Source organism: Athene noctua, chromosome 1 (assembly GCF_965140245.1).
Source record: "Athene noctua chromosome 1, bAthNoc1.hap1.1, whole genome shotgun sequence".
Lineage (NCBI taxonomy): Eukaryota > Metazoa > Chordata > Aves > Strigiformes > Strigidae > Athene > Athene noctua.
In genome coordinates this window covers 65360148-65387534 of record NC_134037.1, presented here as the reverse complement: position 1 = coordinate 65387534, position 27387 = coordinate 65360148, and the positions used below count along the sequence as shown (strand labels likewise).

At 35.4% G+C, this 27387-nt stretch overlaps 1 protein-coding gene across 3 annotated transcripts in view; it reads left to right on the top strand.

Moving 5' to 3' along the window:
- AHI1 (Abelson helper integration site 1) overlaps window positions 1-27387 on the top strand; it is a 96466-nt gene that overhangs the window by 53845 nt on the left and 15234 nt on the right. For all 3 annotated transcript variants that reach the window (XM_074896372.1, XM_074896373.1, XM_074896371.1), the window contains 3 exons: window positions 18592-18650; window positions 23963-24028; window positions 26338-26500. In XM_074896372.1, the coding sequence (XP_074752473.1) occupies window positions 18592-18650; window positions 23963-24028; window positions 26338-26500 (288 nt within the window). The remainder of the gene's footprint in view (window positions 1-18591; window positions 18651-23962; window positions 24029-26337; window positions 26501-27387) is intronic.

Here is a 27387-nt window from a genome sequence, read left to right as displayed (position 1 = left end):
TGTCAGTCGGAATTTTTCATCGAGTGTAACTCATTTTGCCATATTAGGGGTTTTTTGTGTCTGCCTCAGTAAAACTGCAGTTGTGCTGATAGCTATTTCAGTTGTTTGAAAATTTTGCTAGATGTGTCTTTGGAGAAGGTCATCCCTTTCAGTTTTACCTTTGTAATTTGGATTCATAAGATCTTATGGCCGGTCCTATTTTTCACTCCACTGAAATTTCTCCATGTTCTATATATAGCAGATTACTTGATTCCATCTTGATTATTGTGTAGCGTACTTTAGGGCATCTTGTCCCTAAAAGTATGTAATATTTCAACTTGTTGAACTTTTATTCTTTCTTTTCTTTTTTTTTTTTTTTTTTTGTAATAAGAAAATTTGTCCAAGACCTGTCTTTGATAGTCAGAATTGAGTTTTTACATTCCTTGTGCTGTATAGCTCTGCTTATGTTCATGCTTCAGTGCAAATTTTATCATACCCATCCTGTAGTACTACCCTGCAGTACTGCGTTGTAGCATTATCCAGGACTTTCTTAGACATTTCTATCTTTTCCTTGTCATGTTCTCACCTTTGTACCTTCCCATTCCTAGTTGTTATTTTTTAAACAAATAAGGATGTAGCAAAAGCTCCAGCTTTCAATTAACCATTCTCTAAGGGGCATTAAAATCCCCTCTGGTTTTGTTTGCCTTCCCTCCTTAAGATTGAGGGCATCTTTGGACAGTGAAATCACCTTCCTATACTCTCAGACACTGTTTTGCAGATCCATGGCATGCCATGAAAGAAATGGCTGGCATTTTTAGGCTTTATTCAACAGTGACTCTTCAGTAACTCCCACTGTTTTCAGGGCATGTTTTCTAAAAGAAAGTTTTAGGTTTCAAGTAATTGTAATTAGCAGTGACCCTAATTGTTAAGTATGTGGGAGATTGAAGCTCTACTATAAATACTGCACATATCTTTTCACTAAAATTTTGACTTCAATAAAACCAGTTAATTAAACTTGCTCTTAAAAATTAATTACGTATGTGCTAGAAACGTGATGGTTCTTGTATCTTTAAAAAAAATCTCAAAAACAAAAAACACAACGCTTTGGCAGGGTTGAGAACAATTAGAAATTCTCTCTCCATTAACACAACTGACAATCAAAGGTGTTTTCCACTTATATAAAGTGTAAGCTTCAAAGCAACCTTTCTCGTTCTCTGAAGATATTAACAAAACTGACTTTGTATTTACGTCCTCCGTTATATTTGATAGAATATTTAAAACTTTTTTCAGTCTCAAGCAAACAGTGAAATAGATTTCTACATCAAAGATATCAAAAATATTTATGCATCAACTAAATGCTCTTAAAATACTATTTCGATTCTTGTTTTTTTAGAAGTAGAAAAAGGACATATATCAAATAGCAGAATTCACATTTTTTCAGAGATACTGCAGAAGCACTGTCAAAAGTTACATCTTCATATGTATATTGGTATCATTGATTACTTTTTTCAGTATTTCATACTTTCTTCCCAACTCTATAACATCTGTCTTCAGTACTACCACAGTCCTGGAAGACTTTAATGTTTTTGTTTCTTTGTTTTAAGGGTATTTGTCTTATTTCTGACATAATTTCGTGCCACTCAAGGAAGAATGTGTGTAGAAAGCTAATTCAGTGTGACCTTATTCTTTTCATCTCATAAGAAATTGTTAGGGGGAAAAAGCCTCATGCAAACTATCATTGAAAATGTATCAAATGAACAATTTAATTCAGTCCTACTGTTGGAATTGCTTAGTTTTCTAAGTTGAGTAATAAAATATCCTGAAGAGATATTTATAAAGATGAGAGTATATATTAATTGAAGGTTGCATGTATATGTACTATAGAGTCCAAGTATAACATGAAATATAATGTTTGTGGTGTATCTCTGGCTTATGTTTGGATACAGGTTGGTGGCATTTTCAAAGACAACTGAAAGAACTGATTGACAGATGGAACATGACTAAGAGAAAGCAGGCAGTACAGCCAGCAGTGTTGTTGGCTTTCTCACACTACTGTGCTGAAGTTAGATAATGCTGACCTTGGGGGGCCATTTTTGATAAGTGGAAGTGCCAGTAGGAGCGCCGGTTGCAGAAACCTGTTTACTGGGGTCCAATCCATTCAAGAAAATTGAATGGCACACAGATCATTGAATACGTACATGTTACTTGGTTTTGATCCTAAAATATTACTGTAAATACGGTATTTTACCAAGTTTTAAAGTTCAATCTCTTCCTATTTATTTTTTTAAAAGAAATAGCTTGAGTGTAAAAGACTTATTGTGGAGAATATAAACATAAGAAAAGAACTCCCAATTTTGTCTTGGAAGAATCTGATTATATCCATTCCCTGTTAAACTGTAATGTGTGTTGCCTCATTAGCTCACCCAACAGCTTCATTTAGATTTGCTGTGATGGGGAAAGCAATTAAGCCTGCAGGGCTACACAGATCAGAGCTATGGAAATGGTGTAGCAATTTGCCATAATGTCCAAGTCACTCTGAGATACAACTTACTAAAACTGGGGCAGGAGCATATTGTGGTGAAGAGTACCAAATACACACCTAGAAGTGGTTCAGTACCCACGCTATTAGTTGAAAGTGGTTTGAGTATAATACAAGCTGTTAGGAGGAATAGGGGTGATGGAAACCAACTTTCCTTATTTTTATATATGCGAGAGCTTACAGAAGTAGGTAGGTAAGGCTTAATAATCTCACAGTCTCTCAATTTCATTAGTATTGGTGAGTTTGCTGGAGGGGGGGGGGGGTGTTATATTGATTAAGAAAATAATAAAGTGAGATTGAGGCCTGCACAGAAGGGTTTTAGTAGTTTTCTCCCTGGTGGCCTGATATGTTTATCTTTTCCTATTTATCTTTACTACTCCAGAGGGAGAAACACAAGTTTCCTGTTCACTATGGGATAGTTGTAATGGCCTCAGTGGGATCAGGCAGTCCGGTGGGGAAAATACCTTGGATTTCGTAGTCTGCTACCAGCTGTCTTTTAGTCTTAAAATATATGGAAATAACACTATTAGTATGTCCTGTAGAGGTGCTGCCAAAATAGAAAGTGGTCTAAGAATACACGAGAAGAAATGTTTGCAGAATGGTTAACTTCCTGCAAGCTACAGTCTGCTTATAGTAGCTTATGTCATGTTTTTGAAAAGGGTGAATGTGCGTTTGATGAAAGAAATGTGTACCCAGTACTTATCTCTCACTTCTCAGTTATGTTTCTATGTATGTTTTTATGCAATTTGCTTTTTCCCTGCTCTGTCATGTATTTGAAGACCTGACGCATTTCAGAAACTTTTAAAAAATTTTCAAGAGAATTTGTCTAACATTTTTTAAGGGATGGAATTTTATTGAAATGTGTATTGAAATTCTAATAGGACAGTGGTTCTAAAAAATTGAAATCTTCTCCTATAGTTTTCTTCTGCATTCCTAAAAGTAGAAATCTGAATTGGTTTTTGTTATTTAAACAAATATCTAATTTCAGCCTTGCAGAATTCTCATGTTTTGCTGTAATTTATAGAACTCAATTACTTATAACTCTGATTGGATCAAGTATGTATGTTTTCCTTCTTTTGGAAACCGAATTACTTAAACACCCCAACCACCCCCCAGTTTTGATAACAAAAATGTTTGAAAACTGATGAGAAAGTGCAGAAAACTAGCACTTTTTAGGTGAACAAACTTGGCTTTAGTCGCTAGTTTTTTGAGTATATTATTCTGGTTTTTTATTTTCTCCTATTAACCAAAGATAATACCTTTACATTCATTAGAAGGCTTTATTTTAACTCTAAAGCACTGCATAGTCACAGAGAAATAATGATAATGGATTAAGTCTTAGATCTAATTACCAGATTTTCTCTTTATTTTTCTAAAGAGGATAAGAGAACTGAGTAGAGACAAAGTACCAGCTAAACACCATGGATCAGCTCTTCAGCAAATGAGAACTGACTTAACTACACTGAAGTTAGGTAAAAATATTTTTACCAAAAGCAGAAGAACATGAGGTCTAAAATGTTCTTTATATATGTCTGTGTGCTAATTTGAATGGGAACTCCCCTGGGGAAAATGATCATTCATTTTAAGGTATTTGTATCTCTCACTTTTACTTAGGGGAAAAGCGTGAGAGAGAAGGGAGAAAGGAAATAAAAATTTTTATTATTATTATTATTGGCTCATAGAAGAATGGAAGAACTGAAAAATTCAACTTAAAAATATTTTTCTCAAAGTTATTTTTCTTTTAAAACAATAGAAACATCCATCACAAGATTTATTTTTTTTATGCCTTTCTGTTTCTTTTCTAAGCTATTTTTCTATACCATTTACATTTTGAAGAAACTGTGTCTCAGTTTCTTCAGTGGAAATAGATTATGAAGGCTCTGTTGTCACCTGCATCCAACCTTTCCATGTACTTTGCTGATCTTATTCCTTCTGCTCAGTCACTAGAGCCATCTCTTGGATGTTCCACCTTGCACCTGCATTGACAGTAAATAAAAATTAAGAGTACCAGGACACAGCTGTGCCCTCACCATGGCTTGCAGGCAGCTCAATCAATTCTGCAGGGGAAGGAACTTCCTCAGAGCTCTGTAGCCCTACTGTGCCACCAACATCAGTTGCCAGTGTCAGAGTTTTCACTCAAGGCACAAATACAGGACCTTGTTTTAAGGTAAAGAGCTAAGTGTTTACATTTCTAAAATGAATAGTAAAAATGATTTTTTAATTTGAAAACAAAAGATGTATAAATAGATTAATCTAACCACAAAAATGTTCTAATAGAATAATAAAGTCATAGAGACAAAACCATTAACATTAATGACAATCTATTTCTTCTGTTTTAAAGGGTTGGTTATCCAGTTTCCTCTATCTGATTGATAAGATGTTATAAATGTCAGAAGAGTTTGTATTTTCTGGTTAAACTTGCTAGAATTGTTTATACTGAGATCAAAGATACTCATGTTCCTTTATTATATGTTCTTTTTCATGTCTCTTCTAGGCAAGTTAATTAAAATATTTCACTAAAAATTACACTAAATACGTAGCACAATAACAGTAATCTTTGAAGATTCCCAAAACTTTATCAGAAGAACACCATTTATATTTACTTGAAATTGGTGTATGTTGGGGTAATTACTGCTGTGCCTTCAGGCTAAAGGAAGTACTCTGAGCCAAATTATACAAGGGTGTGGATTAAATGAAGCATTACTCTCTGCTTGGCAGCAGTGGATACGGATTGCAAAATCAGGGTGTGACGTAGTACTGTGGAAAGACTCTGCCAACAGTGATTTGGCCTGAGTGTGCCCTTACTTTCTCAATTATGTGGATCCTAAAACGACCAAATCTAATTAATTCCGAAGTAGAGAGGTCCTGTTAACTGTTTTCAGTCTGAGCTTGTCTGTACTTTCAAATAGAGCTTCTCTGTAATTTTTGAGCTATTTAGCCATGAGACAGTAAGGGTTGACAAAGTGCATGCTTAAATGCAATTCTAGCTGGTTTCAGAGGTGAAAACAGTTCTTCTGCCTAAGGGCTGTGCAATATAGTATCAGTTCCCTGTCCAGGAAAAAGTTTGGGTCAGTGAGGGTGCTGCTGTCTGTACAGCAGTAAGCTTGAGTGAGTAAGATAAGGAGATCAATCCCTCCTTGCATTGCTTCAGTCCTTCTGTCCCTATCATTTCCAGAGGAGCAGGGACAACTGTGCAAAAGTAGCAGCCATGGTGCACAGTAGGGAAGCATCTCCTTCTCCAAAGAGAAGACCTAGGTCCTTTAACTTCATTCCTCGTTTTGACAATTGAGCAAAAACCAAGTGCGTTAACACAAACATGCATACATATTTTTAAGATATATTATCTGTTCTTTTTTTGGTATACATACATACTTTTTCAACTATTTTAAAAATCCTTTGATAATTTTCTAGGCAGATTTTTTATCTGTGTGAAACCACTAAACTTTCATGGATTCATATGCAGCTGTTGTTACCCTTGTTACTGAAGCACCAAGTTCAGTGAGAGCATGATTCATTCTACTAATCCATTGCCTTTTAAATTAACTTTGGGTGTCTGTGGTCCGTATTATGCTCTACAATAGACTGTGGTACCAGTGTAGCTTGATATCGTGTTGGTCCTGTAGAAACTAATGATAGATGACGGTGGCTTAGGAAAGCATTAAGAAAGCAGAAGGCACATACAGAGAAGTGAAGGCCTCTATGGGTGTTTCACTTACACGTTGCTATTGTCACACAATCTAGTGACTCAGTATTATTTACAGTGCTGGCCTCAATGTAGTGCTTTGATCCAGATGAAATGAGAGCTTCATTGGAGCCTGCCACCTCACTGTTAGCTTGCTTTCTTGCTCACTGGACACTGTAAGGAACAGTGATTCATTGCTTGTTGACTTCAAATGAAGTGATGGAATTGCCTTAAAACTCTACTCCTGAAAACTTGTGTTTAGGTGTTTTCTGCAACCTTATGGCACGCTCCAGAGGAAGGAACCTGTGCAGTCCATTACTTCGCATCTTTTCCCCTCACAATTAGGGCTCAGTTTCTTCAGTTTTTACTTCCTTGGCAGAGAAAAAAGATCTGAATGACACATAGGCAAATTCAGTAAAACTCTTCAGTCTCTTCTGCTCACTTGACCCCAGGCTTTGCTGTGCTGGGCAGTCTTTCTGTAGAAGACTCCTACTCAGACTGTGTAACAGATAATATTTGAAACTGTATCTCTCATCTGAAGATTGATTCCAGCATATCGCATCCCCATGTGCTTCTACAGATCACATCCCCTTTTCCTATCCTGTCAGTATCTTCTGTTTTGAATAGAGGGCCACTCTCTCTACTTCAGCTGTCTATGCAGGCTTCTGGTGCCTCTGATTATTTTTTTCTCCAGATTAGCTGAAGAGTGTTTCAAGTGACAGATGTTGATACCTGTCCTTCTAGAATTCATTCAGAACCTGACTGGTCAAAGGAAGCAGACTGGTGCAGCTAATATGACAAAGAATAACATATAGAAAATTGGAGCTTACTTAATAATATAAGTTGAGCATCTTTTGGTGTGATAAATTGCCTAGTAGGAGAAAACATTTTGAGAATTGTTGCACTAAACTTCTAGTTGTCACTATCCAGCAGTAGAGCATAAGAAGTGATTCCCTGGGGTTTGGTTTTTTGTTTTGTTTTGTTTTTTTTTTTCTAGCAAGGACTGTAACTGCTAAGATCCACTTTGTAAGATGTCTTTTTTTTTTTTTTTTTTTTTTTTACTGTTTTCAGGTGAAGATCATAAATAGGCTATGTTTTCCTGCTCCTTGCATCTTTGAATTTTCATTTATGAATGACCATATTTAAGCAGAGTTCACTTCTGTAAAAAAAAGATGGTCTTGTCCTTGAAGTCTTTTTTTTAGGCTGCCTCAATTCAGAGGAGGTCTCAGTGAGGTCTGTCACCTTCTCGTTCAGGAGAATCTGTTTTAACAGAGCTCTTTAACTTCTGTATGGTGCACGTTGCTAGTTGAAGAACTTTGCTTGTGAGCCAGCTACAAGCTAAAACTGAGTGGGTATTTATCTCCTTTAAGGACTCAAAGTCACACTCCTGAAATTTTTAATTTTAGAAATGTATTCAGGACTTGTGTTTTAAATTATGTATTGATTAATTAGTGGTAACTTTTCACCTTTGGTGTCCAGCAGTTCAATCTGACAATATGTTCAGCCCAGTTAAATTTGCTTCAGATTTGGCTGCTTCTGTATAAAAAGCAGAACCAACAGAAGAAGAAGGGTGGTGGTGCTACTGTGAGTGCAGTGCCTGCTTAATACACATCTATAATATACCACATCATGTACCTTGATAACAGTACTTTATTGGAAATTTGTTTTGCTTGTGATAAAGAGTATAAAGGACACTTCCATGTTTTTTTGTCTACTCATACATGGAAAGGATCTTCAGCAATTGAAATTGTAGTTTGGATTAAGAATCTTGCTGCAAATCAGCTTTTCTTACCAAAACAAATAATATTCAGGGTAAGTTCCAGGAATCCCGCAAAGAGAACAAGGTGTGTCCAGGGTTGTCTGTATCACCAGTTCTTGAGTTAATAATTTGGCACATGCAAATGTGCAGAAACCATCAAGGAAGATTTAGCAACTGTGTGCTTTTATGTGAACAAGGCTGTTAAAGCATATGCTTTGAGAATTTCAAACTTAGAGTGTTACTAGACAGTTTTCTGTGTTTCGTACAGTTGTTTGGTCCTTCTGAAGAAACAACTGTGTGGCAGATAGCAATTAAGTTGATTTTAAAGAAACCTAGATGTCTTTCACAATGAGTAATGTATAGAAATGGGTTACCTTCATAATAAGCTATGGAGAAGAGTTTTCTGTCCTAACCTCAGTAATCCCCTTTCTTACTGATGAGTGAAAACTTAACAGTTGCTGCTTTTGTGTGAGTTTTGAATTATTGGAGATGCAGTGACTTTAGCTGATGCTGTTAGTCAAACTAGAGAAGATATGCGATATTAAGCTTATATATTAAAATACTGTAGTTTTTATCAGTTTGGCACTACCCATGTAATGATGTGAAAAAAGCTCTCATGTTATTACATTAAGTACTTAATCAAATTGTATTTCATGATACTGTAGAAAATACTGAAAATACAAATTATATTTCTGTATTCATTCTAAATTTAATTTTCATATTCTGTCTACATCTTTAGACTTGCTGTCCGAAATAGTCTTGTTTGTAAAATTCCTAAACAAATAAGATACAAATTCACTGGATAGGACTGTAACTTCTACTTGCTGGTTTGATGCTGAGACAGTGTAAAGTCTTACTTTCTTCTAATACCAATTGCGGTGATTTGGATGGCTGATTGAACCTTGGAGAGAAGTCTGTTCTCTCCAGGATATCCAGAGATCTGGAAATGTGGTCTTAGCTTCATAAGGCTGGACACATTTCCTCTTTATGAACCTGTCTGTCTTGGTTTTCTGTCTTTTTACCTCTCCTCAGATCAGGTACCACTTTGTAAATGAAAGGGAGTATTGGCTCTTAGTGATGTTCTTTGCAAACAGTTTCCTTTCCGTGCTTATGTTTTGCATAACCTTCACCTAAGACCCAAGGAAAAATCTGTCTATAACAGATTGCTTTTCAGCTCTTTATCAAGTGATAATTCAATCTTTCTACCAGGGTCACCTGTACTAGAAGGTAGCCCTTAATGGCTAGGTCATCTTTTACTTTTTCCAAAACAGCATAACATTTGGTATCCACATATCTGTATAACCAGTGTAACTTCTGCTAGAGTACTTGCATGGTGGCTGAAGGCTGAGAGCATAGCAATAGTGATACTTTGTAAAAAGCATTCTTAAAGTCTCCTGCTGTAAAAGTAGTTGCAGGTTGCTGTTACATTCTAGAAAACTTTGTGGGCCTTGTAGGTGAAGGAGACTGAAAAATCAGCATCATTGAAATCTGTACCCAACTGGATCTGCAACGTGGTACTTTCATGTTGGACTTATTTTTCAGTTTATTTTCCTCTCTAATGGATGATACCAATATTAGTCTCAAGCACTTTGTCACATATTATTTAGAATCATAGAATCATTTAGGTTGGAAAAGACCCTTGGGATCATCGAGTCCAACCATCAGCCCTACTCTACAAAGTTCTCCCCTACAACATATCCCCCAACATCTCATCCAAACGACCCTTAAACACATCCAGGGATGGTGACTCCACCACCTTCCTGGGCAGCCTGTTTCACTGTCTGAGCACTCTTTCTGTGAAAATTTTTTTCCTAATGTCCAGTCTAAACCTCCCCTTTACAAGGAAGTGTGTTTAGATATTACCAAAGTTGCTACAGGCCATTATTTTATTTCCATATACAGTTGGAAACAAACTGGAAAAGACTTACTTATTCATACATGTTCTAATCACTGATATGTAGAAAAACTTTTCTTAGTTTGTCCATTGTTTGAAGACTCAAAAGTGTGCATGCATAAAAAGTCACTATGTGGTAGGTCAGTTTCACCACACACACATTCTCATGAAATATCTGACCAATCTAGTTTCTGAACTACAAAATGGAAAACAAACTTTGGAACGTATTTTAAAGACATACAATTCTCACTGCATTTTCAAAAATAGAAGGCTATCTGCTATGAATTTTTTTTCCTTACTTCTGATTTTAGACCATGTTAAAATTCTTATATATTGATTTCCTGGTTTAGTGTCTGCCAATGGTCCTGCATTTTTCAAGTTTAATAATCTATGAATTGTTTGGTCATGTCGTGGAATTTTCTTATAATAATTTCTCAAAATTAATATTCAGTACTGGCTGAAAGTGCTAATTTAATGGAGAAAAGCTAGGTACAAACTAGCTATTCTGGGCATGATAAAGGCCTGAAATACCAAGCTGACTTATTTTTTCCAGTATATGGCATGTGATGTTGCTGATACTCTCTTTCCTTGAATGCAAATGTTAGAAAGAAATGCTACATATGTTCTTCAAGCAAGGGGGTTTTTTGTTGGGTTTTTTTCAGTCAAGACTCCATTTGACATTGTGAGGCTACTGGGAATATAGAAACTCAGTAGTTTATCCAGTAAATTGCTATTTTTTCTTAGCTGAGAAGACTTTCCATTGCAAAAATGTTAATGGATTATTTTAAAAAGTATTTGTGGCATTCTAAGCAGATTTTCTTACAGCAATCTATTTGTAGAGCAATGGGCTAATATGGTTTAAGTAACTGTGGGTAACTAGCCATTGCTGAATTTCAGTTGTGGGGAGGAGCCATGCAAAGTCAATTACTTTGTTTTCCTTCCTTGCATAATTTTCATTCTTTGTATTTTATCCCTAGTCTAGTATGTTTTTTAAAGACATGAGTAGACCTCCTGAGGTCAGTAGATACTTGACTTTGAGAGTTACAGATGAGTTAAATTTTATTTAACTGTATTACTAAATAGAATTTAACTGTACTACATATTTTTAGGAAACAGATAACCATAAGTCCTACTTAAGAGCTCCGTTTCCTCTGACTCAGGGAGGGTTAGTTAATGTAAAAGCAAAAATATTACCAAACCCAAAAGTGAAGGTTGCTACTTCAGTATTGGGCATTCACAGCTCTAAGGGACTACAGCTTCTATATTTTATGAAGTATTTTTCAATAGCGTAACACCACAAGCCTTATTTAATGTAATACAAAATGAGATTATTTTCAAATTTAATTTAGTTTGTTTGCTTTTAAATAGTCCTGGTGAGCTTAGCAAAATTAATAATGACTTTCTCAGGATATCTACAACACTAGAAGAAAAATAATTCTTATTAATACAAGGTATGCGTCATAGTCTGCATTTTCCTTACATCTTTTTTATCTGCTATCCAGAACTTGTAAATAATATTGCCAATCTGATTTCAGAGTGCTGATGATATCTGTGCAAGCTTATTGATGTTTGCTGTAAAGTCACTTTCTGTTCTCTTCATTGTAGAAAGAAAGAACGGATACTACAAACCCTGCTCATTTTCAGTTGTATCTACTGCCATTATGATGTAACGTTAGAGATTGTCATAAATTAGCACGTTCCTGATTAGCATGAATTCAATAAATGTTCTTTACTTCAAAAGAATGCTTGAGACACGTGCTACTACTTGCATTGTTTATATATGGTACTGTAGAAACTTAACATTTGCAAGAAAAATGTAAGATGATGATTAGATAAGATTACTCAGAAATAATTAGGTGGGTGTGTAGGCTACTAAATGTATTTGATTTTAATCTCTAATTAAAAAGTTGGATTTTTTAATTGTTTTTGTGATGCAATAGTTTTTACTTCATTATACCTTTTGTAAATAGGGGCCAAATTCTGCTTGTTCATTGTGCCTTAGTACAGGATAAATATATTAGTATGAAACAGTATTCTCCTCAAAGCTGGTGACAGACTGTCTCCATAGTTGCTTCTGAAGTATTATTCTAAGATTCAGAGAAAATACATGTTTGTGACCTTGTACACCTTGAACCAGGAATGAAAATGATGGCTAACCTTGAATGAATATCTCTATACATTCTTTTGGCTGATGATAGATATAATGATATTGTAGGATATGGCACTGCCAGAAGCATAGTGGGTTTTTCCTGTGTTCGTGCTGTCTGATTCTGAGGTCTCTTATATGAGGATTGAAATTAGTTGATGTTACAGTGAAGGTATTTCTCTGTGGATCTACAGCTGTGAATTCAAGCCTTGCTCCATTCCACTGTTCCAGTTTTCACTTAGGTCTGCCACAAGGTTGTAGTCCTTATTTGGGCTGGTGAACCAGACACAAAGAGATACAGTAGCTAGAGGTAGCTGTACTAGCCCTTGGATAAGAAAGTTATTGTCTTTAAGCATGCTAGACCAGTTGTGTTTCTCTGTTTAGGAAGACTGTGACTGACTCGTGGCTTGAGAAACCAGAGGTCTCTTAATACCTAGAGTTGGGGCATCTACTGAAAAATCATGTGCTGGTGTGAAAGAAGCTGCAGCAATGTGTGTGGAACTGCATGGTACTGAATTGTTTAACTCCCTAGAGTTACTTTTCTAGATGACTGTTTTTAAAACAAATATATAGTAAACAATTGGTTAAAAAGGTAAATATTGCATACTTTTTTACTGAAAGCTTATTCTTCTGTGCAGACTTCTTTGTATCATATAGTATGTTGAATGGCAACCACAGCCTGATCTATTGACATAAGTTCCCAAGTTTCTTTTATTAGTTTACGAGTTTTCTTGTATTAATGGAATGGGAAAGGGAAACAAAAAGAAGTGTTATGCTTTTCCACCTATCCGCACAGATCTGTTTTGGCTTAATTGGGCTGGGGACAGAGATTGTTTTGTTTGTTTGTTCTGGGTTTTTTTGTCATTGCCATCTAGATCAATCCCTGCACTGACTGGAGGAGTGACATCTGGCAGTGGCAGAGCTAAAGGCTTCTCTCTCTCTCTCTCTCTCTCTCTCTCTCTCTTTTTTTTTTTTTTTTAAGTGTATATAGCGTGAAAATAGCCCTCATATCTGACTGGTAAAATAAACTATCAGAAGTTTCTCTACAGAACTTACAAAAAGTAAGACAATAAACAGAGAGGAATTTTATTTGTCCTGTAGAATTTGTGGTTTGGTTTTAAGTGGATAGATTAGGTTGACAAATTGGAATCCCACTTAGAAAATGAGAATGACATTGAGGACATAGTTCAGTCTTTTCCAGATGCTCTAATAGAACAAAAAAGTGGGGGAAAAACCAAGGAGAGGGCCAGTAATCGTGGACTCACCCAACGTTGAGTAGACTTCTGTCAGTGAAGAATACCTTGCAAGAACCTTACAGGTGTTTGTAGAAGTAGTGATGCCATTGCAGCATTCTTGTATATATACTTAAACATAGCATGTGAGAACTGTCTATTCTGAGAATACACATTTTGAGTGGCTTGCAAGATACGGGATCTGAAGAGAACCCTTTCCTTTGGCACTGTATAATGAGAACACTATTTTATAAAGAATAATAAAATACTCTGTTCCTTATCTCACTTTGAACTGCTTTTGAATGTAGTTTTCTTTCTTCACCTTCAGCCAAGTGTGTTCCAAAGTACTTCTAAAAGCTATGATACAGATTAAATTTCATTGAAACAGTTTTCAGTACACTTTGGTCCTATCCGTTCTGTTCAATTTGGAGTATTTTCAAAATCATAGGTGCCACACTAAGTTATGTAGAGCAGAACTTGAAGTGGGTTTTCACCTACAGCATTGGATATTAGTAAAACATCTGTTTTGCTGGTGAAACAAAAAGGTACACTTGTGTTAAGTGCATGCATCCATTCCTTTAATTTAATGTGAACTGCATCTGAAAATATTTGCAGTGGGTTTTGAAAGTATTTGTGATCCTGTGTTTAAGTAAAGGAAAACAAGTTCTTATCCAGTATATAAACAATCTTTTCTTATTTAATGAATTCTGTTTGATCTATTAAAGCATAATAGTTGTGAGGATAAAGCCTTTGAGGGAAGATTAATATATATTTAGATCATTACAAAATAATCTTCTTTCACTTATACCTAGCTTGAAATATTCAGTTCTTTCTGTAATTTTATAATACTGCTCTGAAAGCTTTTACTTTTTAAGAAGCCTAAAGTAGAGATTATACTGCATACTAAAAGATCTTTTGGTCACAAAGGTCATACTTTTGAATAGTTGACAGTGCTGAGAACATAATTCTGTTTACTGGGAATGGTTTTAAAGCCACATAAGAGTAGGAAGAGGACTAAGCTGATATACACATATTCATCTCATATCTGAGTTGACTTTTTTCCTGGTGTTTGTTGTTTAACTATGCCATGTTGCAAGAGGCCACAATATAAATTATAAGAAGAATGTTTGTAATAAGAAATATCATTCCCTAGAGGCATAGTTTATTTTCATGTCTTTCAGAATTTGTTTGTGGGTTTTTTAGACATTGATAATTAGTATAATCTTAAAGTAAAACTCAATTAAAAATAGAATAATGTGAAACTGGAATTGGTAAGATTTTTTTTTTTTTCTCTCTGCATGCTTTAGAGGGGTTTATCACAGCAATGTCTGAATATTAACTTTTTTCAGTTTTCTGTGTTTGTTTGGTGGTGTTCTGTGATTTTTCTGAGAATTCTCCAGGATGAACTTTTGATGATTTCATTAACTGTAGATTCCATGAGAGTGGAATCCTTAGACATTTATGATGCCTTATTTAATAAATACCTTTATTAATTAATAAAATTATCAGGAGCATTTCATGGAGGGAGAAAAAGCCTTCTTTTGAAAAGTTAATTAAAGCATAAATTCTGTAATGAATGTTCTCTCAGCCTCTATTAAGAGGAATGTTTCACATAAACATTTAATGTTATGTGATTGTGGACACTCCAGTAGTATGATAGTGGAATTCTGTGACTCCCTAGAAGGGCTTTTTTCCTTGTTCTGGCTCTTTTGCTATTAATTTAAAACAAATATAGTGGCTAAAGACTCTATTATTTAAAAGGAAGTGTTCTTAATCATTACTAGTGCTATTTTGGGGCGTTTTGCTGTTAGCATATAAATTTCTGTGTAAATCTAATCTGTTTGGAAGTGAACTCATCTACCTCCTGTGTATTTCAGCCCAACTATTTAGAATTTGATCATATTAACATGCTTATCTAGAGCAAAGGGTAGTTTTTCAGTGAAAGGATGCAATAAAACTGGGAACTTGGTAGTACAGAGAATGTGTTTTGGACAGGAGGACAGCTACTTGGTTTTTCTTATCTTCAGTTGCAGTTATACTGGCAGAGATTATAGTGCCAGAAGTGATCCAGGGGAAATAAGGATAGACTTTCAGTTCACTGTTCAAACTGTACAGGAAACTAATACAGTTTCAGACTCCCTCTCAAGGCAGACAGCGCACTGGTTTTTGAAAGATACAAATTCTTTGGTAGGCGTTTATCTAAAGTCAGCACATGCTTTGACTCACAAGGTAATTGTAGCAAGAGAATTAGGAGGACCCTAAAGATCTGTCCTGCTGTTAAATTGTGTCAGTGTGAAAATTCTGATCATTTGAGAAAAATCAATAGCGTCTATTATTTTGAGACATCTAACACTGTATTTAGACATTAGCAGTAGGTTCTTCTAGAAATAATTTGTTCTTCTCATGTAAAATTCCATATAAAGGAGACTACTGAAGAATCAATGCAGAGTAGTAGGAAATACAGTAATTCAGATTTCATAGGGAAGATTAGCTTCTCCAGACATGCAGGCTTTTGAAAGTGAAGACATCAAATGATATTAAGAAATATGACTGTTGGGGAGTTCCAGTAAACCCTTGGAATCAACAAAAATGTTTCTCCATTAGTGATTCTGAAGCGTCCTTGTGATTAGACAGTCTAGATTAACCTGGGTGGTGGGGTGTTTTCATGTTTGACCTTACAAAGGATTTAATGACCTTTGTATAAGCTCAGGCTAAGTGAAAGTTCCAATGGGTCACAGTGTCCTGTAAACTTCATTTTTGGATGAAGTGGAAATGTCCTTCTGCAGTCCTGACCTCAATTTCAATACCTCACTATAGTAGTTTGCACAGCCTGGATCAGAGATAACCAAAGCAAGCACTGCTGAGGCTGTTAGTCACACCTGCTCAGTGTGATTTACATGCTTCATCAAGCGTGGAACCACGTCAAGCCAATAGCTGTGTAAAATTGCTTTGAAAATCTACTGCATTATTTGAGAAAGAAGGGATGGATATTCCATTGCTTGCTGAATGGACCTTGTTCTGTGAACAAGGAAGATTTGAACCGTTTGGGATTTTTTTATGTGACTGTTCTGAATGTAGAAGCTACTAAAGAGGATGCTTGATAACTGAAAATAACTAACGGATAACTCTAAAGACTGATTCAGGCATGATCAACATGAACAAATAGCATTGGCTCTGTGGAGTGTAGACTATTTGGACCCAAATGTGCTGTGGTCTAATTAGTGTTTACACCTCAAGCAAAATAATAAGACTTTTCTGCTTGTTTTGGAAGAAGGCTCTAGTCATGGAAAACACTAAGTCAAAACCAGTGCTAGCTGCTAGAATTCAGTACAGCATGCCTTATATCTTAGAGGTACACATCTCTCTCTTTTCTATGCTTGCCGCAGAACTGGTCTGCACTGCCCTTTGAGTCTTAGTTGGGGATATCTGTCTAACCATAAAGTTTTCACCTGACAAGCAGCTAAATACAGACTCTGCACAGGAGTATTTAGATGCATAAACATACAGTCCAGAACTACTTGGAGCTAATAAATCTTTTCCTTAGGAGAACAAGAAAGTCAGTGATATTACTGATAAAAATACAGATTATATATTTTTTGTTTGTTTTTAAATTAAAGTTTGAAGATTTTTCCAAACCAGAAGTTGTTCATCACATATTTTATATAGCTTTTACCTTAGAATGGGTTTGTGTGAACTGGTACAGTGCTACAATGCTCAAATTCAAAATCCTGTGGTAGAATATTTAAACGTCTAAAGAAGAAAATACTTTTTTTTATCATGCAGACATTTTATTGGTCTTGAGTTTGTTGGGTTTTTTAACTCAAAAGAATTGATAGGAGACTTGCATGTAATAGTATATCCATATGTAGTATCATCTCAGTAGCAGCTTTTGTAACTATATGAGTATGTAGATAACAATATTCACAGGAGTAATATCCCCTCTGACTTTTGGTGTTAGTGCTGAGCTTTTCAAATAAGCAAACAGCAATTTCAAATAGCTTATTTGAAAAAGGGTGTAAGCTTCAGGTCTGCCGTCTTTGAGTATGGGCTGAATTGAGAAAACTGTTTCTGTTTTTATCTCTTTCCTCTTCTGAAAAGAGATGGGGAAAAAAAGTAATAAAAATCAAAGTAAGCCTTTCAAAATGAAGTATTTCAGAACGTATACAAGTTTTTTTGGAATTAAAATCACAAAATTTTTAATTCATATACAAAATTGAAGAATCAGTTGTTGCACTTATTCAGGATTTCTCACAAGGACGAAATTATTCACATGCAGAACTGCAGGAGCATGGTTTAACTATGATTATATGAGCTTTATTATGTTTAGAAATATCTAAATATCTTAATAATTAAACATTTATGAGTAAATCTCCTGTGAAAGTCAAAACCACTAGGCTTTAGAATGTATACTGTAGGTGGAGTTGTGCAAGCTTCCTTGTGGAGCTGTGCCAGTACATGGGATTCTGAATCTCAGAAGTCCTCTTGAAGAGCTCAGTATCTGAATAAAGAGTAGGCTTTTGGAGTGGCAAATGAAAATGAGTTTTCAGAACTTATTCCTCTTTGAAAACAAAACTTGTTTCAAATCTAGTGTCTCACAGAGAAAATCTAGTGAGCTTAACTCTGTGTTGTCTGGCATCTCTATACTTGAGAAACCGTTTTCTAGTGAAGCGGTAGCATTTTTCACTGTCGTGTTCAACTTTCAGATTTTTGTATCTTTTCTTTTTATGATGTTTTCTTAAGTATACAGCTGAGGAGACCAATAACAAAAAGATAAATCCATAGATGATGAAAGGATTTTCCTGAGCTTAGTAGTTAACATAATAGTTTGAAAAGAAAAGAATTTACAAGTACTTGTTCAAATGCACTATGTAGAGAGTGAATAAAATAAACAGCAAGATGTGTTGTGATAGGAACTCAGATGATCAAAGGGAACTACTGAATAGGCATAGTTATTCTTTCAGATAAAATAAGGAAGTAATTCCTTTGAGAGTTTTTGTGATCATTTCTGTTGGAAAACTTTGTATGCATTACTCAGAAATTCAATGAAGAGAAAAGCAATACAGCCTAGATAATAGTGTCAGCTTTGAGCACGAGGTGGCATGTGGACATAGCTTGAGCTATTTCTCCGAATCATTTGAATGGAAATATTGGATTAGTTAACCTTGTGTCAGGTCTGTTAGTTAAATAAACCCTCCAACTGTTCCTGACTGAAGGATGCATAGTTGTGACTGAAAGATGCTGCTGCTTTTCATTAGAATTTTGTCAAATATATCCTGCTAACATAATGATTTTAAAATAAAATGGTTTATTCGATGGAAAAGGATAACAAGCAGAAAATTCACAGTCTTTTCTTTTCACAGGGTGTTTCAGCCCAGTAGGAAATCCTCTTAGCCGAACACTATTGGGTAGACTACAGACGGTAAGGAATTCTATCTTTGCATTTTTTTAAATTGATGTTTGACTATAAAATGTCATTATTCACAAGTTCTCATTGTGGAGAGGGGTTTTTTTATCCTTCTTTATTCACAAAAGCGGTATCTGCAAGCAAATTGTCTACATGGACAAATAAGCTTTTGCTGCAGCCAGCTGGTAGCAAGATCACATATCTGCAAATTAAAACTTTATGTTTTTCCATTATTTACTTTCTCTTGTTTAGAAATAAATAAGCTAAAATCACAGTCCTGTGTTTTTGATTATTACTAAGAATACAGGCATTGATAAGTAGGGAGAGAAAGCTGGGACAATAACTTGAAATTGAATCCTATTTGCAGCACCATGTTTTCATTGTTTACTCACGCTTCACCTTTTTGTAACAAGTGAAATTACAGCTATCCTCTGTTTATTTAATTGCTTATTTGTTAAATATTGATTAGAAACTTCTAATAATTATATTTCTGGTTTCCTGATCACCATAATAAAAATCCAGCAGAATCTGTAAATTAATTCCAACTATATGCTTGATAAACCTGGATTAAATATGGAGACACTAGTGATGGAAGAGCAAGTGGTGCTTCTGGATACTGAACATACGTGTGGCTCTCGAGAGTTGGGCCTGTTGTACTGGAGATGTTAATCCTTCTGCACACATGGATAAAGTGCTATGTTTTAATATTCTGTCTTAATTGCACACTAATTGTAAGTTTTCAGAGAAGTGTTAGAAATGGACATAAATTAACTCAGATCATTTATAGGTGGTTTACAGTTTAGATTTGGGATTTTGTTTTAGGCTTGTTTTGGGGTTTTTTTGGACCTACCTTATTTAACAGAATCTGTTAATGGAGTTGTGGAAGGCTCATAAGGTACATAGGATTCACCAAGAAATTTTGAAAGTACAGTTTTACATTGATGTTTTGTTAGTGACTAAATAGTTCTTGTTTTCACATTTTCAATTTTTTAGCCATCAATATAGAAAAAGTGTAAATTTTTCAATCAATATTTTAATGTTCACCATCACAGCAAGCTCTTGAAACATTTATAGGATCAACTGTTTTGGAATCTACTAAACAGCAGCTAACTTAAAATATTTTTTTCTGAGATGGTTAAATTAAGGTTTTAAATGTTTTTGTTATTTTTTCTGTTATAAATTCAATAATGTATAAGTGCAGGTAAACAGTATATTGGGGAAAGTAACATATTTACAAATGACGAAATAGTTGAAGAGATTTTGAATAATTTCAGGAGATGGAGTATTTCACATGCATCTGAATTGATCTTTTTTCCCTTTTTTCTTTTCTTTCTTTTTTTCATACCTCAAGGCTTTACTGCAGCAGCTGTGTTTGCATTTCTGTTTTCTGTTTGTACATTGCAGGTTTTCATAAAGTGCAGCCTGGCACAGTTTTGGTTCTTTTCCTCTAGGCAGATTATAGATTCCCATGCTCATTAAATATTGAAGGACTGTAATCAAATAAGGATTGTAGACATCTGAAGCCTAAGGAAGTATCTTCACAGTGTCTACAGACAGATTAATTAAGATGAAAGAAGAGTACATTATTCTTATCAATTAATACTTGTAGAATAATTTTAATTTAGCTATTAATACTGCCCTTGTACTTTTGTTTCCTGTGGACTAAAATTCTACAGTTAGGTGTCCTGAGCTAGGAGTGATGATTAGTTGGACCAGAGAACAAGAACAGGAATACAACAGTGCTAACATTATTCAAGTATTTTATGTTAAGTCTCAGCTTATTTAATGTTTCATTTAAAAATTCAGTTACTGGAGTAAAGTGATTGCTTGCCATTCTTAGGGAAGGAGATGATTAAATAAATTTCCAGCACTCAGGTTCACAAGGAAAAACTAAAACAATGGAGCAACAGGGAAAGCTCAGGTTGATTCTGTAAAATTTTTAAATGTTTTAAATACTGTCTCACTTTTAAGCCAGTGGTGGGGTTTTTTTGAGCGCCGTAAGTTCATTTATTTTGTCTGCTTTAAAAAAAAAAAAAAAAAAAAAACACCACAAAACAAAAACACAAAACCCCCAAAACGTAACAGTCTGAGAACATAGGCTATTACACACTGAGGCACAGATTTACTGAACAGACAAGAGAAGCTTTAACATTCATTCCCTGTGTCTTCACTGGAGTGTTTGCACAAGTAACACTCCCAGTTTCTCTTCCATTCTGGCAGATGCAGGCACAGGGAGATGGAGTGGAGAGAAGCAGTGGTACTGTGCAGCATCCGAGAAATAAGTATTTGTCCTTCTTCATGTCTCTGAGTCTGTCACTCACCAGGGAAAGGAGGAGGGGTGACTTTGACCCTGTATGCACACACGTTGGGGTTCACTCCAGTATTTGTAGTGTCTGCCTAAGATTAATCTTAGAAAAACTTATTTTCCAAGTGTAGCTATCAAGAGTTAATGACTAATTAGAAGTGGGACTTAATCTGTATATTTATTCTGTTACAATGAATATATTTACATGTAAGGAAGAAGCATATGAAACCACCAGTAGGCTTTACATTTTTCCACATTTTTTTCTTTAAACTTTGATATTGTGTTATTTGAAATATGTTTGTTCAGTAGTAGAAATGAAATGCTGAATTTTTTATGGAAAACGCAGTAAAACGTACCACTTGTTCTTACCCAGTACTGTTTCTTCTAGGGGAATGAACGCTATCTAATGCTCAAATTCTTTTGTTTGCTATATATCTGCATGAAAAAAAGCAAAACCTCCATTACCACAATCACTGAAACTGCCCAATTAAAAAGAAGCCATAAACATTTTAATTAGTGCTATTATCAGGAATTGGTGACACTTGATACAGTTACTTATATATCAGTTTACTCTTACCTGTAATGCTCTCTTTTGTATTAGTGTCTTAAAAATTTTTTTGCTTGTTTTTGGGTTAGAAATATCTAGGCTATCTAAGTGTGTTAGTTGTGGATAGCTAGTGTGATATTCCATGGTCTAGAACTCTGAATCTATTCAGATAGAACTCTGGATCTATTTATCTTCTTCTGAGGATGTTCCTTAAGCTGAAAGCTCCTAACAGCTTTGTTCAACCAAAAGCAGTATGACACAGCGGGCTTTTTCAGCAAGCATTTTGTTCCTGTTTCTCACAGATGGTTTGCTTCCCAAAAAGACCAACTCCTCAGCACATAACTATAGCCCCACATCTGTTCCAGTGCAAGAAAAGGATTAACTAGTTTCCATCTTGCATTAAAAAGAGGAGACATTCATACTGTGTTAAGAACGATGTATTCCTATACTTATGTCTGTCGCTTTTTTGGAATCCTGAAAATGTTGCTTAATCTTGTGACACAACATTAAAAAAACTATGTTTCTAAACTGAAAGGCCACTAGTTTTTGCTGGGAGTTACTTGCAGTATATATGGTAGTTGGCACTGTTTGAGAAATGGCATGGCATGCCAGAGGCAATTCTGCTGCCTTGTAGTAGCTACATCTGTGGTAGGCAGCTGTGGCCATTCCCTTTTCCCGCTGGAGGGAGGTGTGTGCAGCCCATGACATACTTGGAGTATCTCTTTAAGAGGAAGCTCTTTGGATTGTTGTTGCCTTAAAAGTTTAACCAGTGTCTGAGAACATTCAACATAGTCTCAGGATGACTCATGGATTTTAGCTTGTTATTTCCAAACAGCTCACTCTCCTCAAGCTGCTCTTACGCTGAGTGTTTGAGAGCACATAAATACTTTATTAAAAAGAGAGACAGATTGAGACACAATAATGGGGCAATATGAGTACCTGAACCAGATACCTAAATAATACTGCTAATAATTCTGATGAATCATTTTTGAGCAACAGGAGGCACTCCCATCCCACAGGCTAAGCACATTGCCTGCACAGTTCCCTTAACCTTGAGAATGGAAAATGAGAATTAGCTGTAACCTGTAAGGCAGTGCTAACTAACAGTAGACCACTGAACAAGCCACATACTCTGAACTGCAGCTCCACCAGTCTTTGTTCAAAATTTGTTTACTAAATCAGGCAGTTACCCTTCCCCCCCCCCCCCCGCGTATGTACATAATTATTCAGAACTCTTTAGGTGGTAGGCTTAGATGTCACAGTAGATGATAAGAACTGAGTGCAACTGTTCGCTTTTATACTGTGTTCATCTGTATGTACTAAGTGTGTCTGTGACTCCCATGGCAATACTGAAACAGTCTGGACACTGGATGGAACCTCTGTGTTCAGGATAGTGATTTCTTTCATATATGGGGAGGGCAAGAATCTCTCCATTTAGTCTGCTGAGGATTGCAGTAATGATGTTCTCTGGATCACCCTAATAAAATAAAATAAAAAGCCCAAAAAACCCCCAGAAAATAAAGACAGCAATATATTTTAGATGCGTGTTTTTGAAAAACAAGAGAAGCTCATGCAAAAGACAGTTAAAGGAGGGGCTGTAAAATAGGAAAAAGGTTGAAGCAAGTTGGATAGAAATTCTCAAATTTAAATGTTGTTTATAATGTGGAACCAATCTGTTATGGGTGGAAATGCTTACTTTGCAAAACTCACATTTGATTTGCTTTTAAAGTATTTTAATTGCTGTGTAATATTTCTATTCTGCATTGTAGTTTGTATCCTTTGAAGCACACAAAATCTAGGGGAAACTGGTTTTCTTTGTGAAAATAGGCCATTGAAAAAATAAGCCTCAGCAAAGGACTTCCATCCCTTCCTTTGTTCGAATTTGTTGTGCCTCTGCTAATTTTCATATTTTTTCTGTTGTAAATCTTTCAACTGAAGAATTCTATTCTTTGACAGAAAACAAATTTGTAGGTAGAGACAGATCTTAATTGTTGCATTATATACCTGCTATTCCATTCGCTTCATTGGAAGTCAGAAGAGTAAATGGTGAAGATAGAACAATTAAAATTAAATGGAAAGTACTGGTTACAAAGACCAACCTGAGATTCTCCATTATGCGAAAGTGACATCTCTTGCATACTGTTTCAGAGTTGAAGTTCACTGCAACAACTTCTTAAACATCTACTGTAGTGTTTGCAATGCAAACAAGCTCAGACTGCAGAGCCATCAATCCTGTCTTCCCCCATGTTATCTTTAGTATAGTGTACATACTTGACAAACTTAATATTTTTTTCCTAAATACCTACATAGCTAATATTGCTCAGCGTTGCTTAACATCACTTCTGCTTTTTCTTTTTAAAAAAAAAATGTTTTTAGCAGATAATTCTTAGTTTTACATCTAGACATGAAAATATTCAAAATTCTAGTACATCAAAATACTTCATAGTAAAGTTTTAAAATAATTTCTTCTTCTAGAATGATGACTGCCTGACTGCACTGGGGGTGAGAGGAGGAAGCGGTTGTCCACTCAGGCAAGAGACAGTAAGTGTTATGCAATTTTTTGCAGTATCTTCTATACCTGTTACATGGTATCTATGCTTTTGAAAGCACATTCTCTTTTTTTGGCATGTTCCCAAGGATTTTATTTTTACCCTAGATTTTGTAATTCTTACAAGCACGTTCATAATCAGCGTAACCACGTTACTGCTGGTTTTCTACCACTATTGAAAACTAATTTTGTAAAATTTTGATGAATACAGATTTTTTGCTTGAACTTGGACCCAGACAGAACACATGTCTGAATGTTGCACTAGAAGAAATTCCATTGCTTTGGGCATAATAGCGAGTGTTTACATTCATCTTTGATCCTGAGGTGAATTTCCTGTATTCCCTTAGGGTCATTTTCTGATCATATGTCTCCAGAGAATATGATGGCAATTTCTACAATTTGTTTAAATTGTCAGGCGTGCTGAACCAGTTGTATTACAGGACACATTATTTTTTTATTTTGGGGAGACAGACAGTAGGACTTGCTTGATTGGTTTGAACAATTGGCAGTGTTTCCATGTTACTGAATTTTTGTAATTTTTTCCAAAATACAAAATATTTACCTCAGAACTGTCTTACAAAAGACGCTGCAAAAAGAAGTATTTGTTGCTCTGCCTTTTATTGGTTTTTGTGCTGCCAAGTAATTAATTCTTTTTTTTTTTTTTTTTTAATCTTAATTGACCTCATGATTTTCATAGTACCATTGGTAAGGAAAAAACGGTTGCCACTTAACTGAAGTGGGCACTGTTAGAAGTATCCCCTACTGGACATGATCATGTGAGCTTCCAGTTCTGTACTGTTTCTCTATGGTGCTCATTAGTGTGTTTTAGTTTCATTCTATTCTATAGTTCATATTTCTGTATTGTCAGCATCACCTGTAATTACTCTATTAGCTTTCTTAATGCAGGGAGGAGAGTTATGATGAAGGATTTTTCACTGTTTAGCTTCTTTATCTAAGTTCGAGATTACTGAATGCATATTTAGATAAATTTTATGTCTACTGAGAATTATGCTAATACTAATTCTTTGATGCTGACCAGCTCACACATTAGCACATAGAGTTTACAATGGTAGAATCATTTCCATCTTTTTCCATTCATAACCAATTTAATCTGTTTAATTGATGACATGGAATTACGAAAATACAAGTGACATTGGCTATATTTTTACACACATAACTCGCAGGACATCTTACTCAAAATAGAAATACAAATATGAAAAGCACTGCACAGTTCAGCAGTCAGGATTTAAATGCATGCATGAGTAATAAAAAAAGCAAGTTTTTTCTCCAAATCGCCATCTTCATAATAACTTTGCTGTCTCCTTCAAACCCCTATAACCTCCTATCACTCCTAACAACCCCTGTTTCTGGCCTTTCTACTTACAATTTTGTAGAGGAATCTGAGGTGAAGATTATACGTAGGGAAGCAGTGTTCTTTGTGTAAAATAGGTCACAATTTTGTTCTTCACTTATGATGAGGGAAGTGAGCAATTCCTTTATTCTTTCAGTTCAGTTATTTTCAGTCTTTCCTGCTCTGAATTCATCAGGACAGATTTTTCTTCATAGGGCATAGGAAATACATAAGAAATTATACTTGACTCTTTCATATTCAGGGTAGAAAGCAGGCTTCTGGTAATATATTCAATGTAGTATGCATGATGCTAACCACTATTAGTACTTTTTTCCAGAAAAGTACAGATGCACTGTATTTCACTGGCAAATGGATTTATTATGTGAAATGGAATATAAGTGTATTTTTGGCAGATATTTATAAAATTGTATATGCAAATCCTTATTTCTAAAAAAAAAAAAAAGTGGAGTGATCAAAGCAAAACTTTGCAATGATATTTTTGTACTACATTTTTCCTTCAGTAAAATTGCCATACTGTTGAAGTATTTATTCGAACACATATGCTTCATGAGCACACACAGAATGGGATCTGAAGGTGGTGTAACAATTCTAAGAAAGTGAATGTATGAAGTGTGGGGGGTTTTTTGTTGTTTTTTTTTTCCTTTTGCTTCACAAGTAAATTGCTTATAAAACTAACAGCTGCTGTTTTGAAGCTAATCTTAGTGAATTGAATGTTCTTAACCATTTCTACAATCCCACAGTCCTTTATCTTGCCTCTCCTGCTGCTTTCCCACCACCCCTGATCCCATTAGCAAAACTTGAGACAGCCTCAGCTTTTACCAAAGTGCAGCTTTGGTTTCAGCTGCTTTTCTGCAAGAGGAAGTGAATGTTGCGCTTTTTTCTCTGTGGCATGGTTGTGATAAAGCTGTGGTGCTCTTATCTCTCTTTTAGGTAGTGGCTCTTTATGACTACACAGCGCATCGATCAGATGAGCTAACCATCCATCGCAGTGACATTATCCAAGTGTTATACAAAGATAATGATAACTGGTGGTTTGGCAGCCTAGCAAATGGACAGCAAGGCTATTTTCCAGCTAATTATGTGGCTGGTGAAAGTAAGTTTACTACAGTCTTCCTGGTATACCGGTGTGGGTTTAACTGATGGTCCAAGATTTTAACATGCTGCACTACTTATTGTTTTGAAGATATGAATTTATGTAGCACATAGATGGCATGACTATGACTTACTGTGATGCAGAAATTATGTAAAGTTAGCTAATCACTTAGCAAGTTGACATATCTAACTTAGGAAGGTACTGACACTTAGGTAAACATTACAGCACTGGCTTAATTATCAGTCAACTGGAGTGATTCCTTGTCTCTTCTTACATATAACCACCTGGTTCATGCCCTTCCTTGGCAATGTTTTAGGGCACATTGAAGCATTACACAGACATTTTAGGTTTTTCTTAGGTAATCTCTGTTAGATCTAACCAGTTACTTTTGTAAAAACTCTGGATTTTCCCCCTATTCTCATGGAGAATGCTTAGTTCCCAAATAAATGGATTTCAGTATGAAGCTTTAGAAGAACAGTAATGGTTGAATCTCATATCTGGACATTGAACTTGCTACCAGGTCCTTGTCATTAAAACAGTTTTGATTAAACTAATAGAGACAAACCTAAATGAAGCTAAACAAATAATATAGTAAGCATCCTACTGAATCAACTGATGTAAAGATACTCGGTGTCCTGACAGTTGTTGGTATTCAGTTTATGGACATAATGTGTGGTTGCACACTACAAGAAATTCATTTGCCTTCCGAAACTATCAGTTGTACTGGTGTTTAGAAATCTTTTAATACAACATTTCTCAAGATGTTTTCTCCCATTTTCTAGTTCCTCCCCCTGTCTTTCAAGCAAAATCTAGTATTTATGCCTCTTTTCTAAAAAAAAAAGAAAAAACACCAAACTTGAACATAACACTGCTACCTTGATGATGGT